This window comes from Syngnathoides biaculeatus, chromosome 20 (assembly GCF_019802595.1).
Source record: "Syngnathoides biaculeatus isolate LvHL_M chromosome 20, ASM1980259v1, whole genome shotgun sequence".
NCBI lineage: Eukaryota > Metazoa > Chordata > Actinopteri > Syngnathiformes > Syngnathidae > Syngnathoides > Syngnathoides biaculeatus.
In genome coordinates, this window is record NC_084659.1 from 9,556,724 (window position 1) to 9,575,926 (window position 19,203).

The 19,203-nt window shown below is 43.2% G+C and overlaps 1 protein-coding gene across 4 annotated transcripts in view; it reads left to right on the forward strand.

The window, feature by feature from the left end:
* The first annotated feature begins 783 nt into the window (after positions 1-783).
* Positions 784-19,203, forward strand: part of arid2 (AT-rich interactive domain 2) — a 32,143-nt gene continuing 13,723 nt past the window's right edge. Inside the window, exons 1-8 of one of the 4 annotated variants that reach the window (XM_061806729.1) lie at positions 784-2,139; positions 3,338-3,523; positions 3,649-3,742; positions 4,670-4,767; positions 15,403-15,536; positions 17,750-17,968; positions 18,063-18,130; positions 18,313-18,382. In XM_061806729.1, coding sequence (XP_061662713.1) covers positions 3,432-3,523; positions 3,649-3,742; positions 4,670-4,767; positions 15,403-15,536; positions 17,750-17,968; positions 18,063-18,130; positions 18,313-18,382 — 775 coding nt within the window. In that variant the 5' untranslated portion in view covers positions 784-2,139; positions 3,338-3,431. Of the gene's footprint in view, positions 2,140-2,525; positions 3,524-3,648; positions 3,743-4,669; positions 4,768-15,402; positions 15,537-17,749; positions 17,969-18,062; positions 18,131-18,312; positions 18,383-19,203 lie in introns of those variants that run through there. The other 3 variants (XM_061806731.1, XM_061806730.1, XM_061806727.1) reach the window with 3 other exon arrangements.

Genomic DNA, 19,203 nt, shown 5'->3' on the forward strand with positions numbered 1-19,203 from the left:
AAAGCAAGTGAATGCTGCGTTGAACCCGTAACAATATACTAATAAATATCATTTTAGATGAGTGCCGTTCTTCTTGCAATTGAAATAAACATTACGCTTACACTTTTTGAAAATATGTATCATTTATAATAATTCAGCATTACAGTGGCTATTTAAAAATATGGACACTTGAAAAATGTATTTTAATTGAATAATTGCATAAGAAAGTCACTCTCGACAAACCTGAACACAGCAAATATTGAATCGAGGCGTCATCTAGCGGTGACAAATGTATAGCATTTCCACGAATTTAAAACAATATTTATGATTAGTCTGTATTTATATTTTTATTTTTTGTACTGGTATAAAAAAATGTTACATGTTATGTTCAAACAGTACAATAGTCATTTTGGTTTAGTTTTAATGAAAAACTATAAACAGTTCCATGATACATGCATTTATGCAGACAGCCACAAGGTGGAGGCATAATGCAGCCCATGACTTTTCCGTCTTCTCCAAATTGTGGCACAAAACTTGAGTCGATGACTCTCTGGGGGGGGCGTCAGGATGTTCCACGCATTTAGCACCCAACTGGGATCTTTTGTCTAAGTGCTTGGAGAAAGCTTGGGTCATACTTTGCTCCGTATGGCGCTGGGGGGTTGGAAAAATCACACTACACACTCACGATAGCTGCCTTGCATTTATGACTTTTTATATGATGAGCACTTTTAGGGCTTGAACTTCTCCTTTTCCTGTCACGCATGCTTTATGGTACGCATTATATGGAACCTGCTTTTGCAACAGTCCGGCAAAATGACACAAACTGACCAAATGATGTACTAAATTGCAAATATGACTTTATTCAGTGTCCGTGCCAGCAACGTTTAGGGACAAGACAAAACATTGAAACCAGTGTACTCACTTGTTGCCAAATCATACTTATAATTGGCTGTACTGTGCAAATATGTCAGTTAAAAACTGGGGTTAACTGGTTTGCTTACTACATCATGTCAACAAAGACTAAATGACGAAAACTCGGTATACTTACTTATCTTGCCAATCTAAGGTAGGACCTCAGGTTCGCATTTACAAGTGTTTACCATCTGTGCAAGTAGCCTGCCTCGCTCCGTACGTACATGACAGTAATATTAAAACGCTGTCAAGTCGATTTATTTAATCACTGACTATCCGTCGCATTATTATTATAATCATGACAAGTCTGCTTTACAGGGGGGGGGGTTCTAATTACGCCATTATTCCAAGAATGTGGAAAGAAAATATCGGCTAAATAGCACGTTAGCTTAAAACATTAGCAAACATTGCCCGTTCGTTGTTAGCGCTTAGATTGACAATTAAATTAGCGTGTACATTTGAACATTAGGTGTTTAGTTATTGAATCAAATATCAGAATGTAACTAGCGAAATATTAGGGGAGTTTGAGGCTGCGGTGGAAGATGGTGGTTGGGAGAGCGTCGGGGTGTTGCGGGGGAATTGTTTTAACGGCGCATCGAAACGTTATTTACTATTTAGCCAGCAGTAAAACAAACCCAGTGGATAACAGCGTAGTAGCTAATGCGATTAGTCCACAAATCCTCACAGCGGCTCGTAGTCTCCTTGTGAATGTTAGCACGCTAAGATAGCATGCTAGCTAGCACACGGCGAACCCGTGGGCTCCGAATTCGATCGACCGGCGTGGGGCGTCCGAACGGACGGCGGTCGAGGGGAGCTCTGGTGCGGTTTGCGAAATAAAAAAAAAAATGTGTGGGGGGGGGGGGGGTCAAGCGGACGCCGAGTTACGCGCAACCCAAACAGAACTTTCCTGACGTGTGTTAGTCAATTCCTCAAAATGGGGTCTGTTAACGTACGTCTCCGCCATTTTGTGTGACAGTTTTTTTTTTTTTCCTCTCTCTTCTGTTGAATAAAGGGGGTACGCGTAATGGTTGAATGTAACCCCCGTCAAGAAGATACGTTCGGCGGTTACGCTCGAAAGGGGATGCGGGGGAGGGCTTCATTTTCGAGCAACCTCCCCTCCGCATCGGGTGAACGTTTTTCGGTTGGCCACGAAGGGACGAGCCGCAAGTGTCTTTTGACAAAAACGCCAAAGCACTGACATTACAAATCTACACTTCGGAAACAAAGCTTGAAGATACAAGTGAAAAAGTAATAAGAATAATAATACATGACTTAAATGAACAATTATGGTCAACTCGCGTTGGCATGATTTTTTAAACCAAGCAGCCGGCCTATATTAATACACTATTTATATTCAGTTTATGTATACTATGTTGAAAACAGTCACCATTAAAAAAAATATCTTTCACTAAGAATTTAACTACGCCCGATGAGATATTTACAAATAAGATACACATTGTTTCCCGTAGTTTTTCTGTAATTTAATTCAAATGATTAGATCTAAGTGAATGAAATACTATTTTTTTTATACCTCCTCAAATAATAAAACCCCGTGTTAGTGTGTTTTATCCTTATTCCTACGGGGTACTTACAAGTACGACGATAGTTTTTTTTTTTTTTTTTTTTTTTCCCATAGTTTATCCTTAGTTTTCGAGGGGATTTTTTGAAACTCGAATGTCTGACTTGGAATCTGTAGTTTGCAGTCTTAATTCAATGGATATCTAAGTGAATGAAATACCATTTTTATACCTCCTTAAATAATAAAACCCCGTGTTACTGTGTTTTATCCTTATTCCCACGGGGTAGTTACAAGTACGATGATGTTTGTTTTGGGTTTTTTTAGCCATAGTTTATCCTTAGTTTTCGAGTTGTTGTTGTTTTTTTTTTCAAAGTAGAATGTCTGAGTTGGAACATTGCGTTAATAAGAAATTTGGTTAATTACTGTTATTTCCTGCACCTCGTGGGACATTTACAAGTAGCTCCTGACTTTTTTTTTTTAAAGATAATTTGTCAGACGGTCCCTAAAAAAGAAAACAGTCTATTGTTCCAACCGCCGCTGTGCCCTGAACGGACGGGGGGGGGGCTTGCAGTGCGGCGACAGGCCAGAGAGGGCGCTGCGCGCACGGCAGCCCGGCCTCCGCGGCCTTCTCATCTTTTTGTCTGAGAACAGGATCCCTCTGCCGCTCTACAGTGTGTGCGATAGCCTCGGAGCCGCGTCCGTACCACACTGTCAAACCACTCCAAAACGAGTCCAACCGCGACCAAAAAAAGCATTAATCGAACACGTCCCGCCATGGCGTGCCTAATCCGCCGGTAGGTCGCTCGTATTTGGGACTGTTCGTTTGGAACTTAGAATCGGGCTCGCTCGCTGTGTGCATCAGTCTTTATTAGCGAGCTGCCGCTCTCCTTTGCTACCAGCTATTTCTTTAACTTTTTAAACACTCAGCCTCGCGAATGACTGAGCGCCGGCGGAGTATGGGATCCTTGGCGTCTTAGGAAGCGACTGAAGTGGGCTTTAACCGTTTTTGCATGCAAAAACCATGGCAAATTCGACGGGCAAAAATCTTCCAGCTCAGCGGAGGAAGGGACAGGCTTTCCTGGACGAGCTGCGGCAATTTCACCAAAGCAGAGGGTGAGATCCCGGGCGCCTTTATTCGCACCAAATGCAACTTTCGGTTCGCACCGAACGGCACTCTGACTTGCGCCGAACTGTTATCGACGGACATTTGTGCTCATTTTGTGACGTTATCTCCTTAGATCGCCGTTCAAGAAGATTCCTATCGTGGGTGGGAAAGAGCTGGATCTGAACGCTCTCTATTTCAGAGTCGTCTCTTTAGGCGGATTTGCTAAGGTGAGTGGGAAACCAAAAGTGGGCTTTTTTCAACCCCGCTCCGTGCGGCGTGTGGACCGCTCCGCGACTCCCGTGCGGGCAGCCCGGGACGAGCGGGATCCCCCCACCCGCAGACAGCCGTTAGTTGCTCGGTGTTGGCCTTGTGCTAGTTTGCCGTCTATCTGTATTGCAATGTGCTGCCTGCCTTGTGTTTGTTGTGCGCTTTCCATTGAGTGCCGTGCGCCCGCGAGCCAGAGCGCACTCGGGAGCCACTCAAAATTAGCGGGCACGTTTAACATCGATTATCGCCACTCGGAAACCCCCCCCCGCAGAAGACGAACCGTGCCGCCGGGCCGCCGCCGGGCGCTCGGCTAGCGGGGAAAAAGCCTTCGTTTTTCCCCCCTCTTTCCTCGCCATTTTCCTCAGCTTCATGGCTGCTCACGAAATGCAGGCCTCACAGGCCCGCAGAGTGAAACCCGTCAACGGCACCACACCGAACCCCGAATAAACGCCCGAGCACCGACCAACACGTTTCTCCCCTCCGCGGGCGCAGTTTGTCGGGAGTTTGGCGTCGTTTGCGTGTTGGGTTAGCGTGGGAAAAGTCATTTTTAGCGTGTTAGCCGTGTTGCTAACTAGCCTCAACTGAAACGTTAAGTCTTCCAACAGTTGTACACACGGGACACACTTGTCAAATGTTTATGCGGTACATAAACACATTTGCTGCAATCTTCCGCGCGGGCTGTTTATTCACGTAATTATTCAGGTGTATGTTGAATACTTTTTTGGGGGTGTGAGGGGGGGGCAAAGTTATTGATTTTCAAGACTCTTTTTGGGGGGACCTGTAGATAGTTAGAACGTTGCCGCTTTTTTATTTCCTCTCGCAGCTTTGCATTTGATGTTTTGTGATCATTTCTCTAAAAAAAAAAAAACCCTACTTTTCGTTTGCAGGTCTCTGACAAAAACCAATGGAATGAACTCGGGGAAGAGTTTAATTTTCCAAGGAGTTGCTCCAACGCTGCATTCGCTTTAAAACAGTACTACCTTCGGTGAGTAGCAGTTGTGCAGCTCTGTGCCTCTCGGGCAGCATGTGGGAAGTGTTTACAAGTGTTAGAATGCAATCAACAGGCGCTATTTTTCCCTCCTCCCCCCCACTTTTCTTGCTACCAGTGGCTTTATTGTGCCATGACATCATGTACACTTTGAAACACATTTGTAACAAGCCTTTCATTTTTTTTTCACCATCGTCCGGTTTGTTTTCATGCTGCAGAGCTCAGTGGCATCCTCCAATATGCATCGCTGTCAGCTGCCAGTGATGGGAGTTTCCCTCTTCCCAGCATCTTGAGAATTGTTCTCTCTTAAACATTGTTAGTTAAAGGGGAAATCCAGTGGTTTGCATTAAGAATGTATACAATAGGTCACGTAATATGTACTCTATTTTGACAATGTGATGTTAAATCCACTCTCATTTAATAGTGTTTTGAAAAGATTTTTATCGAGAATTACAAATTTTCAGGGGCGCTGCCATTTTCGCGAGTCACATGACCTACATTCGTGTACCGTGCCGCAACAAGGGCTCGATTACACGGGAAACCATTATTCCCAGCGCAGATTTCTCGGATTTATCTGATGAAGAAGTAGCAGTATCGGTTGATTTGGAAGACGGAGGAATACTTCCATACACAGCCGTGAGCAGCACAGCCATGAGCGGCTCGGTTGATCGGGAAGACTGAGGAATACTCCATACACAGTCGTGAGCGGGACAGCCGTGAGCGGCTCGGCTACTCGGTTGATCGGGAAGACGGAGGAATACTTCCATACAAACCCGTGAGCGGCTCCTCCGTCTTCCCGATCAACCGAGCGGCGGAACCACTCACGGCTGTGTACGGAAGTATTCCTCCATCTTCCCGATCAACCGATACTGCTATTTCTTCATCAGACGAGGATAAATCCGTGAAATCAGCGCTGGGTATAAATGGTGTCCCATGTAATTGAGCCTTTGTTACGGCACGGTACACGTGACATCCGCGCACGTAGGTCATGTGACTCGGGAAAATAGCAGCACCCCTGAAAATTCGGAATTGTCATAAAGTTGTGTCAGAATGCTATTAAATGAGAGAGGATTTAACATCACATTGTCAAAACAGAGTACATATGACATGACCTATTGGATATACTGTTCATGCAAAGCACTGGATTTCCCATTTAAGAATTGTTCTCTCTTATACATTGTTAGTTAGTGTCACAGGTGCCTGTCTGCTGGAAAGTACAGAATTGGAATTGGGGAGACCCTCGTAGACACTTGGGCAGCTCTGCAGTTGCTTCAGAGGCAACAGGATTTGCATTTCTACCTAGTTGACAGCTGTAAGGTGTTGAAGTGTAGCGGTTATATTCCTTCCTCTAGCTGTTGCTCTGTTCCTTTTAAGACCACATATAGATCCCCACCAGCTTTCAGTCGTGAGACAAACTTGTATGAAACAGCTGTTTTTTGTCGAATGAGAGAGCAGAGCATATAACTTGGCTGAATGGCAGTAGACAAGACAGCGTGTGGTGCGTTTTGCTGGTCTGAGCAGCGCACACAGAGGTGATTAGAAGCTGTCTAACTTGTAGGCTCAGTTAATATGCAGAAATCCAGATTTGCATGTGTAGAAAATATCAGCGCAGAGTGGCTTTTTTTTTAAATTTTTAAGATTGATGGAAAAGAATTACTGACCTTCGCTGACCACGGAAAAACACTTTCCAAAGTGTCTCTTCCGACATACTCTGTGGCGGTGAAATAGGGAGCAGCAAACGCAGGCTGACAGCTGAGGGAGGCTGCATGCAGAATATATCATTCTCATGTCACAACAACCATCGGAACTAATTTGTTGACTTTATCAAAGGAAGTTCGGCGTAGTGGACGTCACAGGCAGCGAGCACCTCTTGAGTGAACGCGGCCGGGCTCGCCACACACATTTTTGCTGACTGTGTATGATTGCTTTTTGGATTTAGGGTGGGAAATTTTACCGTTTTTCTTTATTTGCTGCTGGGTGAAGGCAGCCGGTTGGCCTTCATCCAGGTCGGAGGTTGTAGTCGACAGTACGGGAAATATCTCGCTGGAAGACATGCACGCTTTGTTGATATTTGCCAACATCAGGTGTTAACCTTGATGAGTCAGTTGAATGACCAGATGTAACTTCTGACTGCTTTGACATTTTGTAACTGCATCGGAATATTTTAAGAGTTTTACTTTAGAAGTTTGAAGTTAATTTAGCTTTAGAGATGACGATTGTAATACATTTTCTGATGCGATACATATGTATAAATTTCCCTTAGAGTCGACATCCTGGTTTAAAAGCTCAGCTCAGTTCCTCTTTAACTACTCTTGTGTGGAGTTTGCTTGTTTTCTTCGTGCTTGTTTGGGTTCTCCCGGGGTTGTCTGGCTTGCTTCCACATCCCGCCAACGCACGTCAGGTTCATTGAAGACTAAACTCGTTCAAAGGATTGAATGGTTGTCTACGTGTGCCATGGAAATTGCTGGCGACCAGTCCAGGGTTTGTTTCCCGTCTAGTGTCAACTGGGATATGTTGTAGCTTACATGGAACCCCAGTGATGGCAAACCATTTCCAAAATGGATACTCTTTAGTCCAGTTTGTGTTGTATCGAGCAGATTAATGATGAACGCAGGAGTTGTGCTGTTTGCTGAGCTCAACATCCCATAGCTGAAGTGATGTTTTTTTTTTTCATCTCAAGTAGCAACAGTCTTATAATTCATAATGATCAGTTAATTGATTAGTATGCCCAATCTGAGCCTTATCACCTCTTGATGCTTTTATTTCTCGTTTGTTTAAAATGATTCAGGAAAATAAATAAGCGCTATCGCCGGGATCAAATCCGTGGCATCTCTGTCACAGCGTCTTCATTGCCCAAGTTTTCACTGAATGGTCGGGAGCACAATGTGCTGCAGCTCAGGTCCGCGCCCCCCTTTTCTCCGCAGAGCAATAAGCACCGCACAAGTTCACTGTCCATTTGATTTCAGAATGTCAGTGGTAATAAGTGCGACGCGTGCCAGAGACATTTCTACAGCCCGTTTTCAAGTCGTTGAGTGGCTACTACGAGATAGGAGCCAGCAAAGCTAAGGCGTTTGTTGTAAAGCGGCAGGTCTCGCGCCGCAGATCTAAACGTTGGCATGATATCAGATGGGATCGTTTCATATTCATGAGCAAAATTAAAGATGAAGAAAAAGAACACCTCCCGAACAAAGCGCTTCCGAAACGAGCTACTAACAAACTCCATCAGAGCTGCAGTGCAATGACCACTACCCTTTATTATTATTATTATTTATTTTTTAAACGATTCAGCATTTAAAGTATGACAGTATAACATTGCAAACTCTTAACTCTCCTCTATGGTTGGTTTATTTGGACCAATCTGTTTCATTGTGTCCTCCATCCTGTGACTGCAGCAGCAGCTGCAGAGCAGCTCACCCCTCTGTAAACTAATGTGGTTTTTCCATGGGTTTGCTAGTTTTCATTTGGTGCCATTGAATTGGGCAGATTTCATCCAAAATGTTTCACACGTCCTCAGTTTTTGCCTTCCATAATTCATTTCACATGATTTTGGGATGTGATTTTTGTGCCAAACGGAACCCTCCCTGCAATCATCCTGACATGCAAACACACCTTCATTTGAAAATGAATAAAACATGTCGGCGAAATGAGCTCATTCACTTTGCCACGGTCTCTCCTAATTGTAAACTTGAGGCTAAGTCAGGTGATGCTGGCTTAACCTCAGTTTGCCCTCGCCACCGCTTCCCCAGCGGGAGGGAAGCAGGCCCCAGAAGGCACTGACATCTAAGAACCACTCACTCGCTCTCGCGGTAGCTCAAACATGTGCATTGCTCATCCTGGTGGGCCCATGCTCATAAACTTCTTTTTTTCCACCGCTTGTTAAGATAATAACTCGTAGATATGGAGTATTGTGCTGTATGGCCTCACTTGTCAAATGAAGCTTTTAACGAACGCGACATTTGAAACTACAACCCATCCAATAAAGACATGCTGTAAATAATAGAATTTTACACGTTATGTTTTTAGCTCTATAATCTGTGTCAAAAACAAGTGATCATCAATACTTGTGATACTTCTGCAACATTGATCATTTTTGTAGCTCAGTCAGTGTGGACAGATTTGATGATTGCAGATTTACTGTTTAGTTGGAAGCATGCATTCTTATGCGTATGTGCAGTGCAGCCTCGGTTCTCGACCACAATCCGTTCTCCAAGGCAGTTCGAGAAGTGATTTGTTCGAAAACCAAATCAACCGCAGCGCACGTTATGTTATTTCTGGGTTTTTTTCAGGGATTTGTTCTTTTCCTTTCGGCTTGTCCCGATTAGCGGTCGCCGCAGCGTGTCATCTTTTTCCATCTAAGCCTATCTCGTGCATCTTCCTCACTAACACCCACAGTCTTCATGTCCTCCCTCATCACATCCATCAACCTTTTCTTTAGTCTCCCTCTCGCTTTTCCTTTTGCCTGGCAGCTCCATCCTCAGCACCCTTCTACCAATACACTCACTCTCTGGCCTCTGTACATGTCCAAAGCATCGAATTCTGCTCTCTCGAACCTTGCCGGCAAAACATCCAACTTTGGCTGTCCCTCTAATGAGCTCATTTCTAATTCTATCCAACCTGCTCACTCCGAGCGAGAACCTCAACATCTTCATTTCTGGTACCTCAAGTTCTGGTTCCTGTTGTCTCTTCAGTGCCAACGTCTCTAATCCATACATCATGGCCTGCCTCACCACTGTTTTATAGATTTTGCCCTTCATCCTAGCGGAGGCTCTTCTGTCGAAGCGCATCGTGGGTGGGTCAGCTGGTCAGGCCGCGCGCGTTGTATTTCCGGGCTTTTTCGGCGGTGTGGGAATTGACAGCAAAGCGCGTCGTGGGTCAGCTGGTCTAGCCGCGCACGCGCTATGTTATTTCCGGATTTTGTTGGGGCGTTCGCGTACCAATTTTTGTTTTGAAAACACAAGCAAAAAAAAATCTCAATTTTCATTTGAAAACCGATTTGTTCGAGTGCGGGGACGTTCAAGAACCGAGGCTGTACTGTAATTGGTTGTTTTGTTACTAGAAGTTAGTAACACAAAATGGAGTGGAACAAGGATGGGCAGAGTAAATCCTGCCCCACCCATTCGCCGGTCACTATTCATGAATTCACGAATTTGCTCAGCTCTTTGTATTTTTGTGCTCTTTCAGGAAGACCCGAGCGAACTGGGTCTGGGTTGTGAGTTGTTGTTGATAGTGTTACAGGAACTTGCATGTGTATTCGGTCTGCTGAATGGTTACAAAAAAAGATTCCTCTAAAAAATGACGAGACCTCAGCAATACTGGATTAAAAAAGGTGAAAAACTTAGGCAAATGTTTAAGGAAATTTTCTATGGGAGGTCAAGCTCGGGAATTTTAGTATTGCAAATTGGAAACTTTCCGTGGGAATTGAGGATAAAATCATAGCTCTCATGTTAGTCCAAAAATAGCATTTTTTTGTCATAAGCATATACAATACATAGATCTCCTTGCTCACATGTGAAGGGACCTTAATGCGAGACTGGCCCACAACGGGTTGGCAGAGCTGTTTAACTCAATTTTGTTTGGCACTGTTTTTAAGCCAGATACGCTTCCCGACGCCACCCACCCACTTTTTATTCCTTTATTTTAATTGTCGTATACTCATTCCTGAGTTAGTTTGCTTCTCACTGAGTTTTGAAGTACCTTTTACTCATGTTCTTTTCACAAAAGTTCCCTCGCTGTTCCCACCTTGACATCTCCCAGAGAGACGGGAACACTGAGCAAATTATGACACTTCTAAATGGAAGAGGCAGTAATGGCTTAGTACTGCTTGGCAAGCCATCATACTTAAGTGTAAGCAAGCAGAGCGCCATATTTTTTGACTCTTAAGCCGATATAGCGGTCCTCTTTAAAAACAGGCTACTTTGTTCAAACGAGGAATTTCCTAGCTTTCACTCCTCCAGACATGTTTCTTGACCTTTTCCTATTTGTAAACGTTAAATTTAACACTTTTTGTATGGTTATTCTCTCACGCTTGGTACTACCACACACAGTTATGGAGACAATCTTTCGAGTCTGTATATTCTGCCCGTTTTCAATTTGCCATCAAAAAATTAAACTCGGATTTTTCACATTTCAATTTTAGGCTTAGATCAAACATCTGAAATATTTTTTCCAGTTTCAGTACTGATCTGGCTTGGCCTTAAAAAAAAAAAAAAAAAAAAATTCTTTTGGGGGAGGGAGTGGGTTAGTTGAAAATAGAAATATATATACATTCTCTTCTATCAACGTATTAATCCTTAAAATCTTTGTCTTTCGGCTTATCCTGTTAGGTGTTGCCACAGCGCGTCATCTTTTTCCATCTAACTCTATCTTGTGCATCTTTCTCTCTTAACACCCACTGTCCTCATGTCCTCCCTCACAACATCCATCAACCTTTTCTTTGGTCTTCCTCTCGCTCTTTTGCCTGGCAGCGCCATCCTCAGCATCCTTCTACCTTCGACCTTCTACTCTCTCTCATGCCTCTGAACATGTCCAACCCATCGGCGTCTGCTCCACTGTTTTATAAACTTTGCCCTTCATCCTAGCGGATACTCTTGTCACATAGAACACCAGATTCACGCTTGGACCCGTTTCTTCACTTCCTTACCACACTCACCATTGCTCTGTATTGTTGACCCCTGTTTATTTATTTATTTTAATTTTTTTTTTTTTTCATTACTCCTTAAAATAGTTTTTTTTTTTAAAAATGACTTTCTACACAATAATGTGTTATCAGGGTGTCGGGTGCATACCAGAGCAACAAGTGATCTTATGACCCCCCCCCCCCCGAAAACTCAGCCAATTAGAAACGTAAAGACAGCCATTTCCCTGAGAAGGCACATTTTCGGCAGTGTTGAGGCGAGTAAATCTGCTGAATATCACACTTCACTATACAATAAGGAATTAAATCCCCTCATGTAAGATATTCACAGGAACAAGTCTTTTGAAACGCTTCAACTTGGAATTTTACGCATCAGTGTTGTGTTGCGTGGCCTTTGAACTGGTTTGCGTCAGCTGTGTTTTCAGTCCATTGGCGCACACTGTAGACAAGGCTCTGACAACCGGGCTCTGGATAAAGATGAGACCCTGTCCTCATGTCTAGCGTGGGATCGATCTCCCCTGCACAACCTGAAAGCTTTCGAGATATTGTGTTTGAGTTTTGACCTGCCTGCAGGCGGTGTCAGCCACCATTGACAGCCTCATCTCTTCCTCATGTCTCCTTGCTGGCCGGATGATTGACAGATGTGCCTTGAAATAGACAGCGGGGCTTGAGTTACCGCTTTTTGTTGCTACAGCTAAATGCAGAAATCATCGGCGAAGACTTTTGTTCGCGGGCTTTTAAGAGACAATGGCAATAAAATGCCAGTTGCGCCGTCAAGGAGAAGGTCAGCTCCACTCTGTTGTGAATCAGCCTTGTTAAAGTCTGACTCGATGGAAGGAAAAGGATCATTTTTAGAAAACACAATTGTCAGCACTTGCTTTTGTGCCTGACAACAAGCACCATCTTTGGGCTCCAAAGGAAGAAAAAAAAATGACAATCATGATGTTGTCATTGCTGCAGAGGAACTCGCCGCTGTGGAAAGCTGCTCAGTCGCTCTCAGATGCAGATGTTTGCAGCTGTAAAAGATTTGAGTGGTGTTATTACTGCACCATCTCTTGCGCTGACCTTTCTTTGTGTTATGCGCCTGTCAAACATTATAAGCAAAAGCCACAGGAGCTGCATTTAGCGGACCAAATCAGTAATTTAGTCCTCAGAGTCATCTTTTGTCAACGAGATTAAGGCTGTGCCAGTGGTGTCTTTAGCGTTTACTATGTGCTGTCAATCATCGACATTTCAAAGGCTCACTCCATTTGGCACGTGGAACTCATCCTGGGAGAATCGACAAAGCCCAATCAGACTTTCCAGACTGTTTTCGTGTCCACGTCCACATCCAGCAGAGGGCAGTGGACTCAAGCACACTAGGGGCAATAGGATGCTCCAGCCTAGACTTTGTTTTGTTCACTTTGTTTTATTTAGTTTTTTAATTTCTCATCACGACCCACCCTTTTTTTGTCTGGGAAAACAAGCAGTTTTTTTCTCATCAGTAGCAGTGAACTGTACTAATGAAAGTCGGACTAACCTGGTCTCCCATTGATTGTTCATGTTCATCCACCCATCAAGAAAACGACCCATGTTATTTGCTGCAGTTTTCTCATGATGTTTGGTGCCCCCCGCCCTCTCGCCACTTGAGACGATCCACAAAAATCGTTTCGCAAGTGAGGCGTTCGCCTCTCTAAGTGAATCTAGGCGATGTGATCTTCAGACTCTCGGCTAGGCTTTCTATTACCGGCTTTGATCTGGAGCAGAGTGCGAATCTCACGTTTCCTGTTTTGACCCTTCACCCTAAAAGCATTAAAATCAGTGGACCGGCACCTTCGTCAAGGCAACTCAAGCAAAATTGTAACTCATTGTGCAAATAGTGGTGGTTCCCCCAAGCATGAAAAGGAATTCTTTTAATTGGTCATGAGAATAATGGAAAATGCAAGATTCCGACTATACCAATATTCGCTCTTAAATTTTTGGGTGAGAATCTAGATACAGATACGATTTCACCATTTTATAACATTCCACCTTGCATTGCAGATCTCGAATCCATTTTTACCGTAATTTTATTAAAGGGCTTCCCTGATATTTATGCATTATTCAAAGAGATGAGTGGGAAAATTGAATGTCCTTTGCTAAAAAAAAAAAAATTCTCAACTGATCCTTGCCTATCCCCTTCACATTTTTTTATGTAATTATGCTCACTATCAAATGATACGAAAGCATCTTTATTTTTTGAAGCACTTGAGGGAAATGAACAAATTTCTGTCCGCTTACGTCACAAGTGTCAAACTCAAGGCCAGGGGGCCAGATCCGGCCTGCCAAGTGATTTTATGTCGCCCGCGAAGGCAAATCATCTGTGTCAAAAGCCGTGATTCATGTGAAAATATGTCCCAACATTTCAAATCGTCATATATCATAAATGATATAGTATAGTCAGCATTTTATTGTTATCAAACATGAAGAATCTTTGGAAAAGCCATTATGCTTGATTTCTGATTCCAAAACTAGTTCATAAATTCAATGTGTAAATATGATGAGACAATTCAGGATTTCTATGGTTTCACCTTTACGGCCCACTGAGGGAAATCGTTAACCACAATGTGGCCCGCGACAAAAATGAGTTTGACACCCCTGGCTTACGTTGTCGTCAGAGTTGAACATCATCTTGTTCTTTTGCAACAAATTAGAAACAACTTTCCCTAAAACACCTGAAAGATAGCAGCCCGGGAATCAAAGGGAACTCTCATCATGGATGCGTTTTTAAAGCAGAAGTGGTGTGGAGCCCCCCTCGCGCTTCAAACCGGCTCCCACCCATCTAGTCATTATCTGCTTTTGGCCAGACGGCGGTTGATGACGCTGCATTCAGGAGCAGGGCCCTATCTCTCCCGCTCGCCTCGTTCGCTCTCTCATTCCTCCCCACGAGCGGCAAATGTAGTGTATTTATAGTCAAGCGTGTCACCCGGCAGCCAGCGGATGGGGGATTACCTCGACCATCGGTGAACATGCAGGGGCCTCATTCAGTAACAGCCACTGGCTGCCCCGGACGGTGACTCACAGCCACACAGGCAGGGTTCACAGCACTCTCACCGCGGAGGTATTTTTGTGTGCGTTTTCTTGAGCGCGTTTGCATGATTGAAGACACATTGCCGTATCACGGAAAAGGAATGACTTAATTGCTGACGTTTGCCAAGTTCCTTGCAAAAAGTGCGGAGGATGCATTTGTTACATAAAGTTAGCAAAGGATGTTGAGATCGGAAGTTATGGTGGCAATTAAACCAAATGGTGCTCTACCTCATGCTCGTTGCTCGTGTGCTCTCTTTTAAAATGTTCAAATGTATGTTGATTCATTATATGCAAGCAAAATTGTTCACAGATTTGTCTAAAGTAATGCTAATTACTATTGTGCTAAATTGCAGAGTTAAACACTTTTGTGCTGCAAAGTTTCGTTTCATTCGATTAACATTTTTATCTTTTTTTTTTTTTTTTTTAATGCTGTTTGCTGCAATTTAGTTTTTCTTCTGGGGCGGACCATTTCAAATGGGAAAGTAAACTTTCATGGATTTCTAATGTGAGGTCACAACTGATGACAGATTGAAACTGAAATGGTAACGTGCCGTAACTATGACTGTCATGCAGAGTGATGATGAATAATGTGGGGGGGATGCTCAAATTTCCTCTGTTCCTTTAATTTAAAAAGACCTTGAAAGTACTGTAGATCACTCAAAGTTCAATCACTGCTGAACTTTGTCTGTCTTGCTGTTCTTGTTCCTTCTGATATAGTGAGGCGTCTGTCTTTGGTTTGCCTTTTGGGTAGTTGTGATTCATACGTGAAAAGATACTTTAGTAAAATCTGATAAACAGCTTCTTTTTCAAACAAATATTACTTATTTTTTATGAAACAACAACCCCTTTTTTTATAGTCCAGAAAGCTCATGAGGTTGGCTTTTTTTTTGATCTAGCATGATAGTGCTCATTTTGTTTTTTTTCAGCTCATCTTTTTTTTTTCTGCATAGATATTTGGAGAAGTATGAGCGAGTCCACCATTTCGGCGAGGATGACGACGAAGCGCAGCCGGGGAACACCAAGACCTTCCTTCCAGTCGGCGCAATTCCCACTTCGTACAACTACCAGCAACACGTTGTATCAGGTAGGCCTGAAAGGCTCTTAAGAGGGTTTTACGTGTTCCGCCTAGCAAGCTCGAGTTGAGCTTAGTGTCCGTCGCCAAGCTTGAAATTTTTTTATGCATCTGGTAGATGGATTAAAATTCCCATTTGTGTCTGAACAAACTTCTAAGAAAGTGTTAATCCTTAGCCAGACGTGATTACAGTGTCCCTTCACTGCATCGGGGAATACATGAGGGTAACATTTTCACAACACGACCCTGCAGCCTTAAGTGGCATCCGCTTATTTGACCCCCAACATTCATATCACATCTGCATGGTGATTGCTTTTTGTTGCTAAGCTTGCTACCATATATTTTTTTTTTCTGTGAAGGATGACCTTTATTGTCAGTTTTATGTCGCATGTGTCTCCTCGATCTTTTTTTTTGCCCACCATGCAGCTCAAGAGGCAGCATATTGAATTTGCTTATCACCTTTATTGCAGCGCGGTGTTTACCTCACATTTCTCCTCAGTGCTTTCGCTGCTGCGTGAGAACTGCGCCTGTGAGGCACGCATCGAGTGTTTGTTGGAAGTTGCTTCTACAAATAACACTGATAAATCATTTTTTTCGAAGGGGGGTAAAAACATGCATCCTCGGGATAAAAGCACATCTGAGAGAACACATTTCTAACTAAACGTTTTGCTCCATTGGATGTGGCTCACACCGCAATGTCTCACGCAGACACATAAGACAGACGCACACTCCAGTACGTTGGCTCCTACTGAGCAGCTCTGAGGCAACTGACAGACATTATTGATGAGAGGAAGTGGGGAAGTGCTTGTTGGTTTTCTGTCTGCCTCAGTTCAGATTAGTGCCTTCCATGTTTTTAGTTCATTTTCAGGCACTAATTGTCTGCTGTTTTTTGGCTCTTGTTTTTTGTATTAAGATATACTGGATTAAGTGCTTATTTATTCTGTTCTCGCATTTTGTCTTCACAACTCATAATGTCATTCCTCAAACAGTTTGTCATTAAAGCTGATCGTATTAGCGATACGCTCGCATAACATTCCAAGTGTAATGCAAATATTGGTCGATAAATGCAGCAAATCCACTGTGCAACTCTGCAGAGCTGTTTCAGGGTTCGCTTTTGAAAACGGTTGACCATTTTTCTCCTAAAAAGATGGATATTTTCTCACAGGTGTTAATGGACGCTTGAAAGGAAGTGTCAGGGGTGTAATGGGCTTGTTTTTGCTTGATGATCAGAATGTGCATCCAAATGATAAGTGTTGAGTGTTTCTTAATATTCATGTCGGGAGTTTATGATGTGCACAGGCATGGTGTTAAGCTATAAATGTAAAACAAAAATCATATAAAAGGACCTCTATTTTAGTCACAGCCCTGCAGCAACTTTGTCAGTCCTTTACATGTCACTTTGCTATACAGTCCCTCTTTTGTTCCAATCCCATGCAGGTGTTCAGGGCTGGAGAGCAGGAATTGAATGGCGCAGTTGAAGCTGTAATAGGAGCTCAGATGATTTTCATTAAAAGTTAAAGCCGTCCTCCTTTTCACCTCCTTTCAATCGACATGTTTTGGTCCTTCCTTACTGTCCCTGAAACGTTTTCTTTAATGTGAATCAAAAAAGATTTTCTATAAAGCAGAGGTTGCTCTAATGCAAATAAAATGTTGTCCTCCGTTTAGATGTAAATGCACACAAAGCCACCTGCTGACTAGATCAATTCCTTTGGGTGTCATCTGCAGCTTAAAGAAAGTGTGTGTGTGTGTGTGTGTTGTGTGTGTGTGTGTGGTGTGTGTGTGTGTGTGTGTGTGTGTGTGTGTGTGTGTGTGTGTGTGTGTGTGTGTGTGTGTGGGGCTCAGCTGTACTTTGTTTGCTTGTGTCTTGGCATACAAACTCAATGACTGATGACCAAGGTTCAAACTATTTTTTTGTTGTTGAAGGAGAGCATTAAACCTGTATGGGGAAAATAAATCCGCGCTTGACAAGCTGCTTCGAGGCAGCAATCACACCATGAGGGGACACAGTAGATTTTTTTATTTATTTATTTATTTTTGGGGGGGTCACGAACAAAACCAACCTACTTGTGTTTTTCACTAAATATACATATGGTTAAAAAGTGTGTTTCAAGGTCTTTGGCATAAGTTGCTCTTATCTGTTAAAGTCTTAGAATTGAGCAGTTTATTAACACTTTCTATACACTTGTGGCAATATTCACTGCATCATCCCCCCCTTCCCTACCCAGACTATCTCCGCCAAAGCTATGGGCTGTCTACCGATTTTATTCCACCGTGTGACTACAACAAACTGGTGCTGTCTCTCCTATCGGGCCTGCCCAACGAAGTGGACTTCGCTGTCAACGTTTGCACTCTGCTATCCAACGAGAGCAAGCATGCCATGCAGCTGGACAAGGACCCCAAATTGGTCACGTTGCTACTGGCCCACACTGGTGTCTTCGACGACTGTACGTTTTCCTCCAGTATCTCTCCTCCACTTCCATCTTTGGGACATATAGAGACCAATAATAACTCTTCATTCACCTCATGCTCCATTTCTAGCACTAGGCAGCTTCTCCGGGGTGTTCGGTACTGACTGGAAGGCGAAAACAGCCCGAGATTTTATCAGGGTAACGTTTTTGTTGATCTTATTGACTTACATTGATGCTAAATGATTACGGCACAACACAAGTCCACATTATGTAGTAAGGAATAGTTGCTCAAAGGATGATTCATGTGTTAAAAATCATTGAATAATGCATTACGATGCTCGGCTAACAGCTGTCTTCCCCCCCCCCCCGCTCGCTCTCAGTTTTGGAAGGAGGTGGTGCAGGATGCAGAAGTCAGGGAGCTGATCTGGGACAAGAGCAGCACAGCACAAGGTGAAGCACACTTGGTGCAAGGGGCCAAACATGGCAATAATAAGCTGCACTACACCTCAATGGTTATGTTAATGTTGGAATACACCCTGACATGTTCAGGTATGGACCCCCGTTTCCGCCATGCTGTTCAGTATGGGTTAGGGTTAGCTAACCCTAACCCCCCCCCCCCCCCTCTGCCAAGTGTGTGATTGTATTGTTTTTAAATCAGAGGATTACACGAAAACATCTAATTTAATCTACTTACAACTCCCCACACCAAAATGAAAAATCTAACATTCCTGTTACACCATTTTACATGTTGAACCTTCTGGTTTGTGGTGGAAACGTTATTGTTGAAGATTGCTTATTTTGTGGGAAAAAAAAAAAAAAATATATATATATATATATATAATATATATATATATATATATATGTGTGTGTGTGTGTGTGCGCGCGCCTTTAGAATTACGGCTATTATTTCCACTTTTGTCAGAGCCAAAGCTTGTGATTGCCAGAACTGTTGCTGTACAAATGAACACAAGCAATCCTACATATTTTTTTGTATTATGTTGTGAAAGTATTCTTTATTTTTTTTACAATACCTTGAATGACTTTTGCATAATTTGTTCAAGTCAATGACAATAAACCCAGAGACAAAATTGACAGAAACAAAACAAACCAGTCATTGTTGGAGTGGTGATCTACTCACCGTAACTTTGGTGCCGGCATCATGAGCTCCGTTCCCACACAGTCCTCATTTCCATTTCAAAACTGGGAGAAAATATCTTACCACTTTTTGGCATTTGTACATGCTGCTGTCACGATCTATCGTCCATTGGGGA